Below are 18,265 nucleotides of genomic sequence, written 5' to 3'. Positions count from 1 at the left end.
ATTTTTTATTATGTATTAAATATTTAAATAAATATGTGCAAACAATTGATTAAATTATTTAAAACTGGTTCTTACCTTGGATTTTCTTTCAGTGTGTGCGGAAATGGAAATATTTGCATGACGTTTGTCAAAATGTAATTGAAAAACAAAAATCATTCCCCATTTCCATGCTCATATTTCTGAATTGTGCAAAATCATTACAAATCATCATTAAAAGTAACAATCGTCGGCAAGGGTTAATCAATTGGCTGACCTTTTAATTTTCCACAAGTCCAATTCAAGGACAAGGACAACAGAAGTACATAAAACCCCTTGGAAGTGAACGACACCCAACAAAAGCCGGTTTACCTGAAATGCAAATACATGTGCAGATTCGAAATAAAGAAGCGAAAAAGGGGAGAAAAACCAACAAAAACTCGACAGCTGACTTTTTTTCGTATTTTGTATTTATTGTATTCGTTTATTCACAAATGAAATGCAAAATTCTCCCGAGTGTTGCGCCTGTTCTTGTTACAAAAAGTATAAACTCAAAGGGAGCAATGAATCCTCCAATTGTTTAGCCTAATCATACACACTAAAATGTTTTTTTTTTTATGCATTATGATAAATGGAGTTTAAAATCACTTAGTCTAGGATGTGATGATGTGATGTGATGATGATGTGTGTGAATGTAATACATTGGGTGTGTTGTGGTGTGTCCTTTTTAGTCTTGCTCTCTCCGAGCAGCGCGGCAACACTCCCGTTTCTTCTTTTAAATTCTTCTTTCCCTCGTGCTTCGCCAGCGAATCTCGTCGTCTTCCTCCTCTTCTCTTCACGACTTTTTCCTCTTCTCGTCTTCTTCCTCTTCCCGACTTCTTCTTCTTCTCCTCTTCTTCCTCTCCTTGTCTACTTCCTCTTTTCGTCCCTTACTTGCTAGTCTCCATTTTCTCGCCGCTGCCATTTTCGGCTTTTCCATCACCAGCCTCGGGTGCCGGTGCCTTGACGCTCAAATGGGCAGGCCCCGTTTGCTGGATCTGGACAATGCGCTCCGACTTAGCCTGCTCCTTGCTGGGCGGCGGCGGGGCCTTGAGGGTCAGCACACCGTCGGATGAGACGGTGGACACTACATCGTTGGGGTCAAAGCCCTTGGGCAGGGTATACTTGCGCACAAAGTGACGCTGGATCATTCCATGGCCGTCCTCGCGCTCCTCGTGCTTGCCCTCTACCACCACGGTGTTGTCCACCACCTTGACGGTCAGCTCTTTGGGCTTGAACTGCGACACATCCATGCATACCTGGAAGCCATCTTTGCCCACGGCGGGCAGCAGAGAGTTTGGACCTCCCGACGCGCGACGTGACACTTGATTGTGGTGGCCATGGCTCCTCTCGTACGGCGAATAACGACGACGACCCAGTCCCAGGGTGTTGGGCAGCATCAGGCGACGCGGATGGAACAGATCGTGGGCATGCACGCCAAAACCGAAGTCATCCTCCAGAAAATGTCCCCAGTCGGAGCGGTAGTCATGATCCAGCTCCCGGGCCAAGTGCAGCAGTGGTACAATTGACATTTTTGATTTTTTCTCTTTATTCACAAATCCTGTCTAGACAAAGGAATTTTTTTTGCTTTTTAGTTTTTTTTTTTTTTTGAGCGAAGTTTCCTTCAACGTTTCCCTTCAATTTTTCAGTTTAGACTGTGCTCGGGCGACGTTGACGCCGGCCTTTTATACTGACGCTGGGCTCACACACACTAGTGCACGGCAACCAGGGACGGAACTTTAATAAAATGATGGGGGGTTGCCATCTTCGTTAGGTTTTGCCTCCAGAGAAGGTTTTCCCTACGATCCATTAATGCAAATATAATAATTTTTAGATATAGGGAAGCTATTGTTAGCCTACAAAACTTAAAATTTAACCGACCTTTAAAAGCCTCTTTGAATACGCCCCGTAATTCAACCAACAGTTTTCTCTCGCATCTTCTGGCTCTTTCTAACACAGCCGGCTTTTCATAGAGAGAGCGAGAAAGAACCAGAAACTTCTTGACATTTCTTTTCTGGGAGTTTCTCTTTGCGAATAAAAAGCATAAAGAACAGTTAAAATGCAGTACATATGTATGAGTGTACATGTACGTACATATATATGCAGATATATTTATTTAAAGCATTTTCTTCTCTTATCGCGCTTTTTAAACGCTGTCTTTTTCAGAGTGCAACGGAGCTTGTATTTTCATTGGACAAGTGCATTGAACCCTCGTTTCGCTTCGTGCTGCTCCTCATGTTTGCCGTTCTTTTGTTTGCTGCAAACATTTTTGCAGTTGCCTTCTCCACTGCTTCGCCAAGTGGGAAACGGGGCAATTGAAAATTTTGCAAGTCATTTGCTGTCTGTTGCAAGTTTCGATTATTATGTGTATATGAACATATGTATGTAAATGTGTTTATAGAATCTTTTTGTTCTTGGTTTGCCAGTTAACCGAAATCCTTACTACATATGTACATAAATACAACTTATGTATTTCCATACCTACATATTCACGTATATGTTTATGTACCTAATTATTTGCAGTAACAACAGTACAAAAATGAAGTTCAATTTATACATGTACATACTATATATGTATATATGTATGTACGTACACCTCTCGTAGAGATGGCAGAAGTTCATTAAAAAGAAGAGAGAGAAAACGGATTTATATTTTTATGTACGTATGTACATGATGTACTTATGCATGTCTTTACATAAGTATTTAACCTTGACTGAAGTTCCTTACATTCAAGAAGTTTTCATAACTTCAAGACTTTTTACCGAAGTAATGTAGAAAGTCAGTTATGTACATTAACAACAATTAAAAAAAAATGTAATTTTACGTGACACACCAATACAATATACAATGCCAAAAGTAACTTTTAGAAAATGGTATAAAATGAAAGGGGGCCAAGCAAGTCAATCAATTCCCAAAGTAATAGTAACCCATAACCAACCAGAAAAACAGACCAAACATAATTATAAGTATAGTTGTTATTTATTTTTATGGGTAATATTAATTCAGCCAATTTAGTAATACATATTCCAAACTAAGATTAAAGCAGGACACCCTTAATGGCTATTGTTTATGGGTGAAGTGTCCTTGGATAACTACAGCTTATAAAACAGATGTATGACTTTGATAATGGTTAAATGCAGGGCATCCCTAGGAACGAGTCCTCTACTTATCGTTGCCGTTGTCCTGCTCCACTGCCTCCTTGGGATTCTCCTTCACATTGAGATGGGCGGGTCCCACTTGCTGAATCTGGACGATGCGCTCGTTGGCCTTATCCTCGATTGCCGGTGGCTTGGGCACCTTGATGGTCAGGACACCATCGGAGGACAAGGTGGAGGCCACCTTATCAGCCTCATAGCCGGCTGGCAGAGCATAGCGGCGCACAAAGTGACGAGTGATGAAGCCATGGTCATCTTCGCGCTCCTCATGGTTGCCCTCCACCAGGACGGAGTTGTCCTGCACCTTGACCACCAGTTCGCTGGGCTTGAAGTGCGACACATCCATGCAGACCTGGAAGCCATCCTTTCCGATTTTCGACACGGCTCCCGACGATCCCGACGAGGCGCCCACCTGTTTCTCCAACTGGCGCAGCTGCTGCTCCATCGGTCCAACCAGGGCCAAGTAGGGATTCCTCTGGCGCTGGCAGTAGTAGGGCTCATAGAAGGGCACCATCGACATGCGGCCCAAATCGTCGGCAAGGCTCAACAACAGTGGAATATTTGCCATTTTTTCAATTGCTTCAAGATGATTCTCCTTCAAAGTATAAATTTCTTTTGTTGATTGGTTACTTTCGCTTTAGCTGTTATCGCTTTGGCTTTTTGAATTCAACTGACGCCGGCTGCACGAAAGTGCCGGTTATTTATACAACCGCTCGCTGTCGTAGTATGGGTGCGCCCGTCGGCGCTGTGTGTGTGCGCGTCGTGTCTGTGTGCAATGGGGCACAAACATCGACATCGAGAAGGGACACGAAACTTCTCGGGCTGAAAATATCGCAGAGTTCTCGAATTTGCCGCAATTACGCATTATCTGCCATTGAAAGTGAGAGTATCGCTATGGAAAATGAGCAATCTGCCAGGGGAGTGGGAATGAAAAGGCCTGGCGGAGTGATAAGTCGCATCAGCACCGGCAAATATTATGTGTATGTGCGTATGTATGTACATACATAGGAGATAGGAAGGTTGGAGTACATTCCACGGAGGATGGAGAAAATTCGCGAAACTTCGAGACTGCAGAACAGTTCTTTTTATGGCCTGGCGTTTAAGCTATTAACTTTAATTAATAAACGAGAATGGGGAAAAAAATGGGAAAATCTAATTAAAATACATAAGTGGTTAATGGCGGATATTTAAGAACCCATGGGATGTAAGCCTATTATTACTCCAATCAGTAAGAAAATGTAAAAATGATACGATTTGCAACAATGAAGGATTTGAATGATGTAAAACTAACATATTTGAATGCAACTGTTTTGAATTTCAAAGGGCGATAGATGTAAACATAAAACATAAATCATTTGTACATTTCCATATACAAAACAAATCCCTTAATAAATACATAACTTTAAGTAGTCCAGTATTTATTATATTTGATCAAATTTGCTCTTAAGACAACTATGTACATAAGTATGTATGTAGGATTTAGCTGCACATTTGCTTAGTACAACTTGGTAAATATTCAGCTTATGTATGTACATATTGTTTAGAATTACTTCGTAATAACCAAATGACAATTTGTTTACAATTTGTTGTAGCGATTGAATACCCATATAATAAATGGGCATTGCTATAGAACTCAATCCCTGGTTGTTATATCATTCGAGTTTTTATTTATGGCCCGATTTTCTTGTCGCCACTCCTCCTCCACTGGAGTAGAGTACTCTTGCCCAGGGTTTGGACAATCCAACGCCAACGCAGTGGAAGTTGTCTATTCAAAAAGGTGGCCACATAATGTGCGAGCATGCTCGTCCGGCGGATTTCTTCCCCTTGGTTAGGTAAATGGGAGCAAGTACCAAGTACATGGGGAATGTATCATATGTACAAGAGGGCGTCTCGTACGCAGCAATCTCTGAAGGTTTTTGCTCTCTTCCGACTGCAGTTGGCATATACACCATACGAATACAAAAATATATATAATATGTGTCCATATCCCGCAGCTGAGTTCGGGGCCCCACTAAATTTTTAGCAAAGTCTCCACTGTCTGGCCCCCGTCTGGATGTTGTTGGTGTTGTTGTTTTTGCATTTTGGAGCTTTTCAACCGGTTGCCATCGCCTGCACTTGGCTATGTAACCATATACGAATCCAGCATATCATCATCATCTGTGTGGCAGGGTACATACAAATGTATATGGCGATACCATATGTATGAGTTGCCCCAGACGCTGTCACTGCGCATGTTTACGCGACGCCGGCTTGCCAATCCTCCAGCTCTGGCAACAGCGGATTTTTAGCTTCCAGGCGGCCCAGCCAGCCAGCTGTTGTTGTAGTTGTTTATCGCCGGCGACTCGAATCCGCATCGGCAACCGGCACGAGACTCAGACTCTCAGCTGTTCGCTCAATGCCGGCAGTGGGAATTCAGCTGCAACACGACCACTTTACATATACCCCGTCTATATGGATATTTGTATATATGAGTATATATATCGCCGGCACAAGGAAGATGGCCTCTCTGGGGGGGATATTCGTGCATATATGCTTCGATTTCAAGCCGGTTTCGCCTCTTTTACTTATCTTTTTCATTTGGTTTTGCAACGTTGCAGTTTGGTTTGTCTGGTTTCTCGCCGGGTACGAGTACGAGCACTTTCTTTGTTCTCTGGCTATCTGTGGCAGAGGAAAAGTATCTCTTATTTCGGTGTATATAGCAGAAAATGGCATAGTACATGGCTTGACTGACTGTTTTAATGGGTAGCCCTTCCCCTTGGCAAGTTCTCTGGAGGAGTTGCATAGTTTTTCGCCTGGGAGCTGGCCTGGAAGCCGACTGGAAGTGACCAGGTTTTCCATTCAGCGCTGCACAGCCGCTTAAAAGCGTCAACATTCAGCCATAAGGGCTCAAACGCAGTCCAGTTGGAGGCCAGAACGGATCGCCGCCGGTTCCCAGACGAAACTAATCCCCGCAAGACCTAAAAAAAAAAGATATATCTTAGCCAGATAGGAAGAAAGTGAAAATGTCGCTGATACCGTTCATATTAGATTTGGCCGAGGAGCTGCACGATTTCAATCGCAGCCTGGCGGCAATGGATATAGATGATTCGGCCGGATTCGGGTTGTATCCGCTGGAGGCCACCTCACAGTTGCCACAGCTGAGTCGTGGGTTGGGGCGTGGGAATGCGATGATGTGGGTGCCCATCAAGGGTCAGTCGGCGGCATCGCAGCATCGTCATCATCCGTACAATCGTGTGGCCGGAGCCAAGACTGCTTGTTGCAATAAGTCGCTGGTGGAGCTGGAAAAGGAACTGGGCGATAAGGGGACATCCGGGGCAAGTGGCAGCGCCAGTGGCCAACCGGCGGCCAGTAAATCCGCCTACTCCGTGGTGAATAGGAACGGCTTCCAGGTGAGCATGAATGTGAAGCAGTTCGCCGCCAACGAACTGACCGTCAAGACCATCGATAACTGCATCGTGGTCGAGGGTCAGCACGACGAGAAGGAGGATGGCCACGGGGTGATCTCGCGCCACTTCATCCGCAAGTACATCCTGCCCAAGGGCTATGATCCCAACGAGGTGCATTCGACCATCTCCTCGGACGGGATTCTGACGGTGAAGGCGCCGCCACCACTTCCAGTCGTCAAAGGCAGCCTGGAACGACAGGAGCGCATCGTGGACATCCAGCAGATATCGCAGCAGCAGAAGGATAAGGATGCGCAGCCGCCAAAGCCGGCAGAGGTAGAACAGCAGGCGGCAGCTAGTGCCACCACTTCCACTTCAAATCCGACTGCACCCACACCCACTCCTTCGCTCTCGCTCACTCTCGCCGAGAGCAACGGCAATGGTCAGGAAGAGACAGAGATGGAAGTGCCGGCTGTTTCGCCCTCCATTTCCAATGAGGCTGCTGCTGCCGCTGCTGTTGCAGTGGAAGCCCCTTCCACAGCAGGAACCACTTCCAGTGCCAACAATGGCGTTGCAGAACCAGAACCAGAGTCCATGGAAGTGGCGGTGGCCAAAAACGAAGAGACTGCCAATGTGGATGAACCCACACCCAATCCCGTTATAAGCATCGAAAATGAGCAAAAGGCAGAGGATGCAAATGCCAACGAAGTGCCCGTTGCCTCGAATAACGGGAATGGAGCAGTCGCAGCACCCGAGGATGTGGAAATGCCGCTGGCCAAGAAACCGGAAATCTCCGCGGAAGACAGCAAAGAGGAGCAGGCGGAGAAGGTAGATAAAGTAGAGAAAGTGGAGGAGAAGGGCGGCGAGGAACTGGCAGCCGTGGATGCGGCCATTCTACTGGCCAAAAACCAAGGCGAAAACGGAGCCGCTGCAGCCAAAACCGAGGAACTGGCCAAGTGAAGACTGAACTAAAAAAAAGAACATAAATAGTAATTAAGAACAAATAATAATCTGCACGGGTAGGCATGCGTTTTATTCCATACGTGTTTCTTGTGTTTTCTTTTCTTGCATTTCACACAAAAAAAAATGAAGCGAGAAAGCTGACGGGAAAAGCACTCAATTACTAAATGTGGGAGATTGCGGGCGTAATATGTATGTATGATTTCCTAAAAACATATGTGACAACAACTACAAGTATTCCAGTAAAACTTAAAGACAGAAACACGAAATAATGTACTTAATAAAGAGGAAAACCAGAATAAAAAAAAACTGACGTTTTGTTTTGTTTGCCGTTAGCCGGCTGTTTCTTTTGCGCTCTTTCTAGAAAATTGCAACAACTCTCTAGAAACTTCGTCTCTCTCACGCATACAGGCGCACTGCCTCTATTTTTGCGCGTAAGACAACAACTACATTTTACAATTTCCCGAAACTCACGGCATTTATTGGGTAAGGTTAGTTAGTTTTATTTTTTGTTTTTAGAGCAACATTTAATTAAGACTTTTATAAAAGACATTTCTAACTTGATCCCTCGTTTATCAAACGATACAAAGCTATATTCATCATTTTTTTCTCTCTGTGCACGTTCTCTCTCTTCTCGTCTCTCTCTCTTCTCGTCTCTCTCTCTTCTCTTTTTCTGTCACTTTCCGGACTCTTCTAGAAAAGCTCCAGCGGGTATAAAAGCAGCGTCGCTTGGCAAACAGAGCACAGATCGAATTCAAAAATCGAGCAGTAAACAAGTCGGAGCAACTTTGCGCTAAAGCAAAATTTCAAAAGAGAAAAAAAAGGATTAAAAACCTTTGCTTATAAGTCAAACAAGTTCATTCAACTTAACCAAAGAAAAAATATTTTATTCTCGCAAAAGGAGCATAACCTAAAGAAAAAGTAAAAATGTCGCTATCTACTCTGCTTTCGCTTGTGGACGAACTCCAGGAGCCCCGCAGCCCCATCTACGAGCTGGGACTGGGATTGCATCCGCATTCCCGCTACGTGCTGCCACTTGGCACTCAGCAGCGCCGTTCCATCAACGGATGCCCTTGCGCATCGCCGGTATGCCCATCGTCGCCCGCCGGCCAGGTTTTGGCTCTACGTCGCGAGATGGCCAACCGCAACGACATCCACTGGCCGGCAACCGCCCATGTGGGCAAGGATGGATTCCAGGTGTGCATGGACGTCGCCCAGTTCAAGCCGAGTGAGCTCAACGTGAAGGTGGTGGACGACTCTATCTTGGTCGAGGGCAAGCATGAGGAACGCCAGGACGACCATGGTCACATCATGCGCCACTTTGTGCGCCGCTACAAGGTTCCCGAGGGCTACAAGGCGGAGCAAGTGGTCTCGCAGCTGTCGTCGGATGGCGTGCTCACCGTCAGCATTCCCAAGCCGCAGGCCATCGAGGACAAGTCCAAGGAGCGCATCATTCAAATCCAGCAAGTGGGACCTGCTCACCTCAACGTTAAGTCGAACGATAGCGAGGTGAAGGGCAAGGACGGCAAGGAGAACGGAGCACCCAATGGCAAGGACAAGTAAAGGAGCCACCGCGAAGATCATCCATCATCACCCATCATCCATTCCCCTACTTAATTGTTCCTAATTTATTGCATTGCATTTGTAATGAGCTAAAGACTAGAATACTCATAATAATTTAATAAATCTTTTGTTCACCTGGTGTGGAAAATTAAAATTGTTGTGACTTTTGTATTTGATTTGGAAATATCGATTTAAAGATTTGATTTGGGCGCGAGAAGATGAAGACCCCATTCGTAAACGCCAGTGTTTCTACGAAATATTTATTGCGCATTTAATATATCATCTACGGGTACAATTTGTATTTTATTTATGTTTGAATCCAATTTAAATGTTTGGCTGCAATTGCTTGCCGTCCGAAAATAGTTCACCTTGAGTTAGGCGCATTCGATGGCTGGGACTTGGGTTTGGTAAACACACATCCACTGCTTGCCTTCCTGATTTTTGACAGATATTCAACTATTTCCAGGGCAGGGCCAGCTTTCCGGTTTCATGGACGCGGACCAATCTCTCTCCGGGCGTGTAGTACTTGGCTGGCGGCGGTGGTGGAGCCTTGATGGTGAGGATGCCATCGCTGGATATGTCCGAGATCACCTCATTGGCATTGTATCCGCGGGGCAGTAGGTACTTCCTCACAAAGTGCCGCTCCACGAGGCCATTGGAGCCCTCGTCGCGACGATTGTGATTTCCCTGGACGATGACATAGTCGTCATTGGTTTTGACCACAATGTCGTGCGGATGAAATTGTCGCACATCGATGTCAATCCGAAAGCCCTTCTCATCCACATGGACACGCTCGCCGGAATAGTAGTTGTCCCACCTCATTGGATGCGCCCACTCATACGGCGTCGATTGGATCAACTGGTTGCGCACTCGACGCGACACCAGCTCATCCAGAGGTCGGAGTAGGTCACTTCTGCTGGTATGAGGAGATGGCCACCAGAGACGCGAATCGTCCCACAGATACGGATACAGTTGGAAATCATACGGCGGATGGTAGAGCGGACGGGGTCGATCAAATTCGCGCGACAAATCGCGATATGTGGTAGGCACCAGAGACATTTCTCGCCGGGATTAGGGCAGCGATTCGCTTACGTTCGAGTCCGAAAATCTTATAAAATTTGTCGCCGCCGCCGTCAGTTCTTTTATAGATGGCCGACTGGCCTCGCCGGATGCGGATTGCGGATGGCGGAGACGATAGATGACTCATCCGGACGAGGCGCATCGAATGGGATCGAAACGAGTCGGATCGGCCAAGTGCAGCGGTGAAGGCGAGGCCAACGAGGTGCACACGACCATCTAACGGCCAGTTGGACCCGCGTCAAGTGGCTACGTCACCAGAATCATCGAAGGAAGCGGAAAAAGATGCTACATGACCAAGGTGTCAGACGAATGCAAACAAAATGGAAAGTATTTTTGGGGCTTATTAATTGAATCTCCATCTAAGGCAATGGTATCATTAGATCTTCGAATATTATATATAACATATAGTAATCTATAATACCATTCATATTTTAGCAACATCTCTTAAAAGCACCCAACCAATGAAAGTAAATATTTTGATAATAGTGTTTTCAATTATTTATTTTCTTCTACATAAAAATATTGGGCTTGCGGGCAACCGAATCACAATTGTTTTTTAAAATTAACTTGTTAATTTAACAAGAACTTAAATTTGATAGGTATCGGAATATCTAAACATAGCGATTCACTAGCATTTGATCGGTTTTGGTATAATCTCGACTTATTTCTACTGACTGGCTTTTTTATTTGGCTCCTCGGCGGACTTCTTTGCCGGCTCGCCAGTCTGCTCGATGGCCACCTCACGCTCCTTGAGTGTCTCCTGCACGCCTGGAGGATTGGGCACACTGATGGTCAGGACGCCGTCGCTGCTCAGCGTCGAGGTCACCTTGTCCGCCTCGTATCCTTCCGGCAGGACGAAGCGGCGAAGGAAGTGCCTGGAGCTATAGCCACCTTGTTCGGCCTCCTGCTGCTCCGATTTGCCCTCCACCAGGACAACGCTCTCGTCCAGCACCTTGACCTTCAGCTCGCTGTAGTCCTTGACGTCCAGGGTGAGCTTGTAGCCATCCTTGTTGACGGTGGCCGGCGGAGCGAACTCCTGCTCCTGCCAGCGGGCAATCTGCTGCCAGTTCCTCGGTAGCGCCACACTCCAAACGGGCGGCTCGTGGAAGAAGGCGTGGAAGGGCGAGGAGAGGCGTGGCATCCGGGCCATCTCCTCGGCCATGCGCCAAAACATCGGTAAGGAACGCATTATAGTTGATAAGATAACTTGGTTTTGAGACGCTTAAGACTTCTTATGCAAATTCGATTATTTTGATGAAATTCCGTATAATTTGAAATACTTCTTGGCTTTTTTAAATTATATTGCTTTTCCTCTATGTTTCGAATATAGTCTTGTCTGTAGTTCCAATCCTATGCAATTTTCTTTTTAGCTGGTGAAATTTTAGTTTAGTTGACTTTTTTCGAGTTGTTCGCAGTTGGTTTGGTTTTTTTGAACTGAGAGCGCGGTGTCCAACCGGTGGCTATTTATACTCTTGGCAGAGAGGAAATTCCTACAATCTAGAAAATGCCGGCACTCTCTCGAATTTTCTTCGCCCTTTGCTGATGCAATTTTCCGCTTTGCCTGAAATCGGGCAATGGCATTTAGTTAGGGGTTGTTCACTGTTTTTTAGAGAACTCCGTGGAAGTTTCTGGGGCTCTCTGGGTGTCCAAATATTACTTTATTTACCTTTTATTTTAGCACTTAGCTAAGTTCTCTCTCGCTGTGGCGCCTTGGGGAAGGTCAGTTTTCATACGCAGAGAGACAGATTGAGAGAGCTCTAATAGAGAGTGGGAGAGAGAAAGTTTGGTGGGAGTGCACAGCTTTCTGAGTGCGGGTGTATGTGTATATGTATTGATAAGCTTGCCATGGGCGTAGTTAAAAACTTGAGATATATGAAAATTAGGTAGTTACTTAAGTATATAAACAATTAAATAAAGTTTTTTGTTTTTCAGCTATTATTATTAAAATCTTAATTTATTCAGAAATATAGCGACGTTTATCGTCAAAGTCCCTCCTTTTGAGCCCATTCATTCCAGGAGCCTTTATAGATCACCACACTGAAATGAGCAAGTATTCGATATAAACTATTGCAAATAAAAGAATATTTAAAACTCACTTGCTGTATCCCTGACTTTTGGCAATTTTCTCTGCTTCCAAGACTCGATTTCCCGACCGGCAGGTGAATATGATTTGCGACTGCTTCTCCGGCTTCGATCTTCCGTATATGTTCTTGAAAGCAGATCCATCCAGATTTAGAGCCTTGTCCAGTTCATCCACTAAGTAAATAATAATAACCCTTAGTAATAAAGAAAATACTAGGGAAAGTAGTTTATTACAGGGTATATTGATGCTGGCTGGAATGAAGCCCGTCTGCTGGAGCTCTTCCTTCCGCCGAACGTCGATTAGGTACACATCCGGATGGTTGGGCACATCCTTAACCTGTTCGTACGTGGCCATTGTGGTTAGGGGACGGAGCACGAATTTCAACCGGTTCGCCAGCTGAATAACAACTGACTTGCCAGCTGGGCGCATAAGATCCATTTATGAGGTTCGAGATTAAAGATTCGGGTATGTACATATGTGCGTACTTGCTTATCGCATTTTGATTATTGCGGTGTCGTCTTGTTTGTCCAGCTAACACTGGAGATGGCGTCTCTCATCCGTATCCGATTTCACTTTGAATTTTAAATTAAAATCTTATGGTATGATCTCCCATACATAGCTTGCTATCTGCACCCACTTTATACATACATACATACCTTATAGCGGATCACATTTTAAAGTTTGCGCACATCTCCGAAAGCTTGGCCCCCAGAAGGCTTCCAGTTGTCTCCCCAGAATCAGCGAAACAACGAGTTGCTGCTCCAGAAAAGCTCTGTGGCAGTGGGCAAAGCTCTTCCGGCTCTATAAAAGGGCGCAGCTAAACCGTTAAACTCCACATTCGAGTCGGAAAAGTCAAGGTGAATTGTGCGCCAAACTGCAGCTGAGATTGTGAATTCCACCACCCGCTGGCAAATCAACCCCTTGGATACTTTTTGAAAGGAAAACAGGTCGTCGGTTCAACGAACCTCCTTCCGCCAGATACACAAAGAAGTAAAGGCAAGAAAAGTAAAATGCCAGATATTCCCTTTGTCTTGAATTTGGACTCCCCGGACTCCATGTACTACGGCCACGATATGTTCCCGAATCGCATGTACAGGCGATTGCATTCGCGGCAGCATCATGATCTTGATTTGCACACCCTGGGTCTGATTGCCCGGATGGGTGCACATGCCCATCACCTGGTGGCCAATAAAAGGAACGGAGAGCTGGCGGCCTTGGGCCGTGGTGGAGCCTCGAATAAGCAGGGCAATTTCGAGGTCCATCTGGATGTGGGACTCTTTCAGCCAGGTGAACTGACCGTCAAACTGGTCAACGAGTGCATCGTGGTCGAGGGAAAACACGAGGAGCGCGAGGACGATCACGGACATGTATCCCGGCATTTTGTTCGCCGCTATCCGCTGCCCAAGGAGTTCGATTCGGATGCCATTGTTTCCACTTTGTCGGAGGATGGAGTTCTTAATATCACGGTTCCACCATTAGTTTCCAAGGAGGAGCTCAAGGAGCGCATCATACCCATTAAGCATGTGGGTCCATCGGATCTTTTCCAGAATGGAAACGGTCATAAGGAGGCCGCTCCGGCAGCTTCCGCTTCAGAGCCAGAAACCAAGTGAAGGGCCCCTCCTAAAGATTGCAGCCTAAGCAGCCAAGTGATTTCCCAAGACTCTCGTTTATCGTTGCACTAAAAAAAGTCAAGAAAATATCGCACAAATCGTATTATATTTATTAATTTATTATTAGCTACATTTTAAACAGTCCAATCAAATTTTAAGACTAATCGAAATCCAGTATTAATAAAGGAATATGAATGTCTCAGTAATCAAACGTCTTTTATTAATATCTAAGAACATAATTCATAGCACAAGGCACTAAATCCAATTCCTCGTACAATATTAACTTTCCTTTGTTCGATTAGACAGGTATTAAAAGCTGTGCATATTTAAATTAGGTCCCCGGATGTCAATTCTACTTAAAAAAGCTTTGGTTAGCCTTTTCCCAGGTGAAATTGAGTGAACTTTTGAACTTTGAAATAAAAGCCCGCCAAAAGTATAGTTATCGATAGCTTTTAATCACCTTCTCACAAAGAACTATCGAAGTAACAGTTTTTAACAAGTGTTAAGTCGACGATAAATTAAATAAAAGAAACTAACATGTAATTACACAAAGTAGAGCTCATTTTTAAAGTTATTTAGTAGAGCGAGTACATTATCAACTAATTTATATTGTTTGGAATTATAATCTGAATCATAAAAACCCGTGACATATTGCATGTTGCCCATCTCCAGCTGGCACTGTAACCTCAAAAAAAATGTTTTGTTTACTTTTGCGCCGCTCTGCAGTTCATAATTCCTGCAAATTAATCAGTAAACAGATTGCCAAGCCCGCGTTCTACACACCCCACAATGCCCTGCACACCACAATACGTAAGTGGAGCCATTAAACCTGCAGAATCAGCAATATATTATGCCGAAAATCTCAACTGATATTATGAAATTCTGGCGATTTTACAGCGCGGCGGCATGGCGAGTTCGAATGGCAGGATCCCAAGTCCAAGGATGAAATGTAAGTCCCTAGAGCGAAGCTAATTGTACACCATATAACCAAGATACAAACTACACATGCAGAGTGAACATCACATATGTGGACAAGGATGGAAAGCGCACCAAGATCCAGGGCAAAGTGGGCGACAATGTTCTGTACTTGGCCCATCGCCATGGGATCGAGATGGAGGGCGCCTGTGAGGCTTCGCTGGCTTGCACCACCTGTCACGTGTACGTCCAGCATGATTACCTGCAGAAGTTGAAAGAGGCCGAGGAGCAGGAGGACGATCTGCTGGACATGGCGCCATTTCTGCGCGAGAACTCCCGGCTCGGCTGTCAGATACTCCTCGACAAGAGCATGGAGGGCATGGAACTGGAGCTGCCCAAGGCCACCAGGAACTTCTACGTCGATGGGCACAAGCCCAAGCCACATTAACCTTATTGTTATCCCACATTATTAATAATATATAACGACTGTTGAAATACCATTTGGTTCTTTCCCAACTTTGTATATTTCTTAAGATGTAAACAATGCTTCGGTTTTGTGTTGTTCCATCGTGAATTAAACTAAAGAAGAATTCGTTAAGTTGAGCCTATCGAATTACATTTTCTAACTGATGATTGGGTTACATTTGGAAGGAGGGAGTTGGAACAGGATTCGCGCGGCAGGGATGAGCGACATAAAAAGAGTGATATGAAACAAACTTGTAAAACTATATTACAATTAAAGCAGAAGTACAAAAATATAAATTTGTATAGCGAAAAACTAAAAGGGCGCGGCAGCCAGAGCTTATGGATCGTGCTTCCTGGCATGCCGCTCCTGCAGCTGGAAGTCATCGTCTCTCAGTTGGACGAGGGCGTGGGGCTGCTGGAGGCGGATCGTGACCGCACACTGGCCCTATCCCCCTGCTCGCTGCGTTCCTCGTCTCGATCGCGACTCTTCTCGTCCTTGTCAATATCGGCGGGCTCCGACGAGGCCTTGGTCGGTTTTTCCGGCCCCGCTGTCGCCAGAATTTCCTCCTTGGGCGATAAGTTCTCACGTTTAATGATCTCCTTTTCGGCTTTGCTGATGGCAGCGGCCTTTTTGTTGCTGCTCTTCTTTAGCACGGCCAGCTCCTTGAGGACACTGGCGATCTTGCGGTTCAAGTTGTCCACCTTCATGTCGTGCAGACGCTCCACTTCCTTCAGCCGGTTGCGCATGTCGTTCTCCTTCTCGAAGTTCTTGCCCTTCAGTTCGGTCAGCTGGGAGAAAAAAAATTGCATTACTTTTTAGATTTATAGCATGGATGGATTCAAGGATAAACAAAAGAAATAATACAGCAGCGGCAGACGGGTTTTTAAATGCATAAAATGGCACATGGTATGTCCAGTTCGACACAGCTTCCATATGCATGTTTCCCACCCGTTTTTAGGGTTGAAATTTCGTTTTTGCTAACTTGATAAAACCCCTTTTAAACCCACCTGTTTGTCTTTTTCGAGCAGCTCTTTGTCTTTTTGATTCAGGCGCTTCTCCAGGCTGGCGATGCGTTCCTTTAGGTATGTAATGGCAACCACATGATCCGACGAATTGGTGTCCACGGTGATGGCAGCAGGCGCTGCAATGGTCCCATTACCACCATTTCCGCGTGAGATCTTGTCAGGCAGATCCAATCCAGCTCCGCTCACGGCATTCACGCCGGTATTATTGGCACCGCTGCCGCTCTTGCCCAGCTCGTTGCGCGATGGCTTCTTGGCCGCAGCGCTGTCTCTGTGCGAAGACGAGGTCTTCTCGTGTGGCCTCTTCTTGGACATCGGTATACGGCCCTCCTGCTGTGCCTTGAGTAGCGCTCGCTTGTAGGCGCAGGCACACAGCCAGCAAAGCAGTTTGCCATTGACCTGTCGGCGACAAAAGGTAGATAGATCAAAATTTTACAAGAGGTCACAGCGAAAGGCTTAGGTTAGGTAGCAATAATCCTAGACTTATCACGGTCTCTTATGAACGCAAGTACATGATTCTCGGGTACAGTTCATCCCGCTCAAGTTTCTACAATCGTTTGGCTTAATCTTAGGGTTTTTTTTAACATAATGGGGCTGCTTCCGTTGTGAGCAATCCTCCAGTTCTGTGCGCTGACCTTTTTGTTCTCGTCGCGCCTGTCAAAGGCTGATCGCAGCTTGCATTCATCGCACTGCACCGGCGGTCCGTACTTTGCCTCGTAGCTGGCGCATCTGTATACGAAGGCGATAGGGTATATTTTGGTTGATTGTTTTTGTTTGGCGGGCAGAAAAGAGAAGAAGAGAAATGTTTTGCGTTCATAAGAGACGGTTTGTTGGTTGGTTCATTTGCTTGGTGTTCCCAGGGATAGAGATCGGGAAGAGCAGTATGTACGTTGAAGGCACAATTTGGATTTTGGATCGGTTTGGGTTTCTCTTCACGCGTTACGCAGAGTAAACAAATGTCGAAGCTCTTGCATTGTGCATTCAAGTTACACGGCCGTTGGATTCGGTGGAAAGAACTGCCATAGCATCTAACTACCCGATCAGCTTACAGATTACATGGAATAAACAAAACTCACCGCATGCACTTGGATCCTCCGAAGGCGGCCACAATCTTGCAGCACTCGCAGGCACTGGGCTTGCCGTACTTCCCCAGATAATGTTCGCACTTCTTGCAGGCACTCTGTGATTTGCTGCTGATTGTATAAACACATTTATATATAAATGATATATTTGCGTATATAGTATAGGGCTAGGTATAAGCTATAGCTTACTTACGTGGCGGGTTGAAACTCCGATCGGCAGTAAGTACATTTACCAACTGAGGTAGAACCGCGGCAGCCCTGAAAAATAAAAATCAAGGTTATCCGTCTGTTTGTTTATCAATTGGCTTATGCAGTTCAAGCTCATTTGGTTTGTTGTTTAAATCATTTTTGGACGCGACGCTTGGCTGCTTCTTCTTGCCGTTAGCATTTATTTTCCCTTTGCCTTTTGCGCAGCAAATTTTTTCTGCCAACGCCGCGTCATTTTTGCTCGCTGACAAACAAGCAAACAAGTACACACACTTTGCGCTGATATTGCAATTTGTTTGGCGTCATCTTGCTCTTTTTTTACTTTTTTTTTTGCATTGTTTGAAGTGGCGGTGTTTTTTTTTCGTTGGTTTTGGATCGCTTTTCACCTTGCATAGTTGCTGGCCGGAGGAGAGCTCCTCGTACGGATGGCGCGAGAAACACTTGGAGCAGGCGAATAAAACTTTTCCACTCATTCTGTTTGGCGTTCGGCGGTTTTGTTGTCGTGACGGGTTTTCTCTGTTTTGTGCTGGATTCTTAAAAAAACTTGTTGTTTCTGCTGCTTTAAATAAAATGGTTCTTTTTGCTAGCGATGGCAGAATAAGCGATATGCACTGCGACAGACACACCATCGATAGCGGCGCTGTGATATCGATATCTGTGCTGCAATTTAATAAATATGTTTGCTTCTTCAGATATTTTATACAGTTTAACTGAAATGATCGT

At 45.3% G+C, this 18,265-nt stretch overlaps 10 protein-coding genes and 1 pseudogene across 15 annotated transcripts; 4 read left to right on the top strand and 7 right to left on the bottom strand.

Annotated features, from left to right (window-relative positions):
- Positions 1-439: 439 nt before the first annotated feature.
- LOC117139015 (heat shock protein 27) lies at positions 440-1,664 on the bottom strand. Its single transcript, XM_033301109.1, has one exon. The coding sequence runs from the start codon at positions 1,545-1,547 to the stop codon at positions 906-908; it is 642 nt and encodes a 213-aa protein (XP_033157000.1). The 5' UTR covers positions 1,548-1,664; the 3' UTR covers positions 440-905.
- A 1,312-nt stretch (positions 1,665-2,976) lies between these two features.
- Positions 2,977-3,859, bottom strand: LOC117139016 (heat shock protein 23). The gene has a single exon (XM_033301110.1). It carries the CDS (start codon positions 3,737-3,739, stop codon positions 3,179-3,181), a length of 561 nt encoding a protein of 186 aa, XP_033157001.1. The 5' UTR covers positions 3,740-3,859; the 3' UTR covers positions 2,977-3,178.
- A 727-nt stretch (positions 3,860-4,586) lies between these two features.
- On the bottom strand, positions 4,587-5,404 carry LOC117139240 (annotated as a pseudogene).
- Positions 5,405-5,798: 394 nt separating this feature from the next.
- Positions 5,799-7,823, top strand: LOC117141890 (heat shock protein 67B1). Its single transcript, XM_033305586.1, has one exon. The coding sequence runs from the start codon at positions 6,174-6,176 to the stop codon at positions 7,512-7,514; it is 1,341 nt and encodes a 446-aa protein (XP_033161477.1). The 5' UTR covers positions 5,799-6,173; the 3' UTR covers positions 7,515-7,823.
- Positions 7,824-8,250: 427 nt separating this feature from the next.
- LOC117141893 (heat shock protein 26) lies at positions 8,251-9,227 on the top strand. The gene has a single exon (XM_033305594.1). The coding sequence runs from the start codon at positions 8,442-8,444 to the stop codon at positions 9,075-9,077; it is 636 nt and encodes a 211-aa protein (XP_033161485.1). The 5' UTR covers positions 8,251-8,441; the 3' UTR covers positions 9,078-9,227.
- A 94-nt stretch (positions 9,228-9,321) lies between these two features.
- Positions 9,322-10,200, bottom strand: LOC117141894 (heat shock protein 27). The gene has a single exon (XM_033305595.1). The coding sequence runs from the start codon at positions 10,134-10,136 to the stop codon at positions 9,534-9,536; it is 603 nt and encodes a 200-aa protein (XP_033161486.1). The 5' UTR covers positions 10,137-10,200; the 3' UTR covers positions 9,322-9,533.
- A 439-nt stretch (positions 10,201-10,639) lies between these two features.
- LOC117141896 (heat shock protein 22) lies at positions 10,640-11,601 on the bottom strand. The gene has a single exon (XM_033305597.1). The coding sequence runs from the start codon at positions 11,344-11,346 to the stop codon at positions 10,825-10,827; it is 522 nt and encodes a 173-aa protein (XP_033161488.1). The 5' UTR covers positions 11,347-11,601; the 3' UTR covers positions 10,640-10,824.
- Positions 11,602-12,069: 468 nt separating this feature from the next.
- On the bottom strand, positions 12,070-12,845 carry LOC117141898 (rhodanese domain-containing protein CG4456). Of its 2 annotated transcripts, XM_033305600.1 has the most exons (4): positions 12,726-12,845; positions 12,474-12,659; positions 12,254-12,413; positions 12,070-12,194 (listed from the first exon to the last, which is right to left on the bottom strand). In XM_033305600.1, the coding sequence occupies exons 2-4, from the start codon at positions 12,592-12,594 to the stop codon at positions 12,140-12,142; spliced, it is 336 nt and encodes a 111-aa protein (XP_033161491.1). In that variant the 5' UTR covers positions 12,595-12,659; positions 12,726-12,845; the 3' UTR covers positions 12,070-12,139. The 2 variants fall into 2 exon arrangements, with proteins under 2 accessions (XP_033161491.1, XP_033161490.1); XM_033305599.1 differs by having other exon boundaries at positions 12,474-12,845.
- Positions 12,846-13,064: 219 nt separating this feature from the next.
- Positions 13,065-13,927, top strand: LOC117141895 (heat shock protein 67B3). The gene has a single exon (XM_033305596.1). It carries the CDS (start codon positions 13,251-13,253, stop codon positions 13,848-13,850), a length of 600 nt encoding a protein of 199 aa, XP_033161487.1. The 5' UTR covers positions 13,065-13,250; the 3' UTR covers positions 13,851-13,927.
- Positions 13,928-14,449: 522 nt separating this feature from the next.
- LOC117141897 (adrenodoxin-like protein 1, mitochondrial) lies at positions 14,450-15,368 on the top strand. The gene is made up of 3 exons (XM_033305598.1): positions 14,450-14,660; positions 14,748-14,799; positions 14,862-15,368. The coding sequence occupies exons 1-3, from the start codon at positions 14,546-14,548 to the stop codon at positions 15,211-15,213; spliced, it is 519 nt and encodes a 172-aa protein (XP_033161489.1). The 5' UTR covers positions 14,450-14,545; the 3' UTR covers positions 15,214-15,368.
- LOC117141891 (protein FAM76A) lies at positions 15,271-18,141 on the bottom strand. Of its 5 annotated transcripts, none has more exons than XM_033305587.1 (6): positions 17,929-18,136; positions 17,529-17,593; positions 17,330-17,446; positions 16,889-16,982; positions 16,239-16,652; positions 15,271-16,019 (listed from the first exon to the last, which is right to left on the bottom strand). In XM_033305587.1, the coding sequence occupies exons 1-6, from the start codon at positions 18,013-18,015 to the stop codon at positions 15,621-15,623; spliced, it is 1,176 nt and encodes a 391-aa protein (XP_033161478.1). In that variant the 5' UTR covers positions 18,016-18,136; the 3' UTR covers positions 15,271-15,620. The 5 variants fall into 5 exon arrangements, with proteins under 5 accessions (XP_033161478.1, XP_033161480.1, XP_033161481.1 ...); XM_033305589.1 differs by having other exon boundaries at positions 17,330-17,443; XM_033305590.1 differs by lacking the exon at positions 16,889-16,982 and having other exon boundaries at positions 17,929-18,137.
- Positions 18,142-18,265: the final 124 nt, after the last annotated feature.

This window comes from Drosophila mauritiana, chromosome 3L (assembly GCF_004382145.1).
Source record: "Drosophila mauritiana strain mau12 chromosome 3L, ASM438214v1, whole genome shotgun sequence".
NCBI classification, from domain to species: Eukaryota; Metazoa; Arthropoda; class Insecta; order Diptera; family Drosophilidae; genus Drosophila; species Drosophila mauritiana.
This window is presented reverse-complemented; position numbering and strand designations above follow the sequence as displayed.

Bases quoted from the DNA above. Each gene is read 5' to 3' on its own strand.
- LOC117141898 (XM_033305599.1), bottom strand. From the start codon at position 12,678: ATGGATCTTATGCGCCCAGCTGGCAAGTCAGTTGTTATTCAGCTGGCG. The intron at 12,414-12,473 runs GTAATAAACTAC...TTATTTACTTAG, and splicing joins AGCCAGCATCAATATACCCT to TGGATGAACTGGACAAGGCT. The intron at 12,195-12,253 runs GTGAGTTTTAAA...TGCTCATTTCAG, and splicing joins AAAAGTCAGGGATACAGCAA to TGTGGTGATCTATAAAGGCT.
- LOC117141890 (XM_033305586.1), top strand. From the start codon at position 6,174: ATGTCGCTGATACCGTTCATATTAGATTTGGCCGAGGAGCTGCACGAT.
- LOC117139016 (XM_033301110.1), bottom strand. From the start codon at position 3,739: ATGGCAAATATTCCACTGTTGTTGAGCCTTGCCGACGATTTGGGCCGC.
- LOC117141897 (XM_033305598.1), top strand. From the start codon at position 14,546: ATGTTTTGTTTACTTTTGCGCCGCTCTGCAGTTCATAATTCCTGCAAA. The intron at 14,661-14,747 runs GTAAGTGGAGCC...GCGATTTTACAG, and splicing joins TGCCCTGCACACCACAATAC to CGCGGCGGCATGGCGAGTTC. The intron at 14,800-14,861 runs GTAAGTCCCTAG...CTACACATGCAG, and splicing joins CCCAAGTCCAAGGATGAAAT to AGTGAACATCACATATGTGG.
- LOC117141893 (XM_033305594.1), top strand. From the start codon at position 8,442: ATGTCGCTATCTACTCTGCTTTCGCTTGTGGACGAACTCCAGGAGCCC.
- LOC117139015 (XM_033301109.1), bottom strand. From the start codon at position 1,547: ATGTCAATTGTACCACTGCTGCACTTGGCCCGGGAGCTGGATCATGAC.
- LOC117141894 (XM_033305595.1), bottom strand. From the start codon at position 10,136: ATGTCTCTGGTGCCTACCACATATCGCGATTTGTCGCGCGAATTTGAT.
- LOC117141891 (XM_033305587.1), bottom strand. From the start codon at position 18,015: ATGAGTGGAAAAGTTTTATTCGCCTGCTCCAAGTGTTTCTCGCGCCAT. The intron at 17,594-17,928 runs GTGAAAAGCGAT...TTTATTTTTCAG, and splicing joins CCGGCCAGCAACTATGCAAG to GGCTGCCGCGGTTCTACCTC. The intron at 17,447-17,528 runs GTAAGTAAGCTA...TTATACAATCAG, and splicing joins TCGGAGTTTCAACCCGCCAC to CAGCAAATCACAGAGTGCCT.
- LOC117141895 (XM_033305596.1), top strand. From the start codon at position 13,251: ATGCCAGATATTCCCTTTGTCTTGAATTTGGACTCCCCGGACTCCATG.
- LOC117141896 (XM_033305597.1), bottom strand. From the start codon at position 11,346: ATGCGTTCCTTACCGATGTTTTGGCGCATGGCCGAGGAGATGGCCCGG.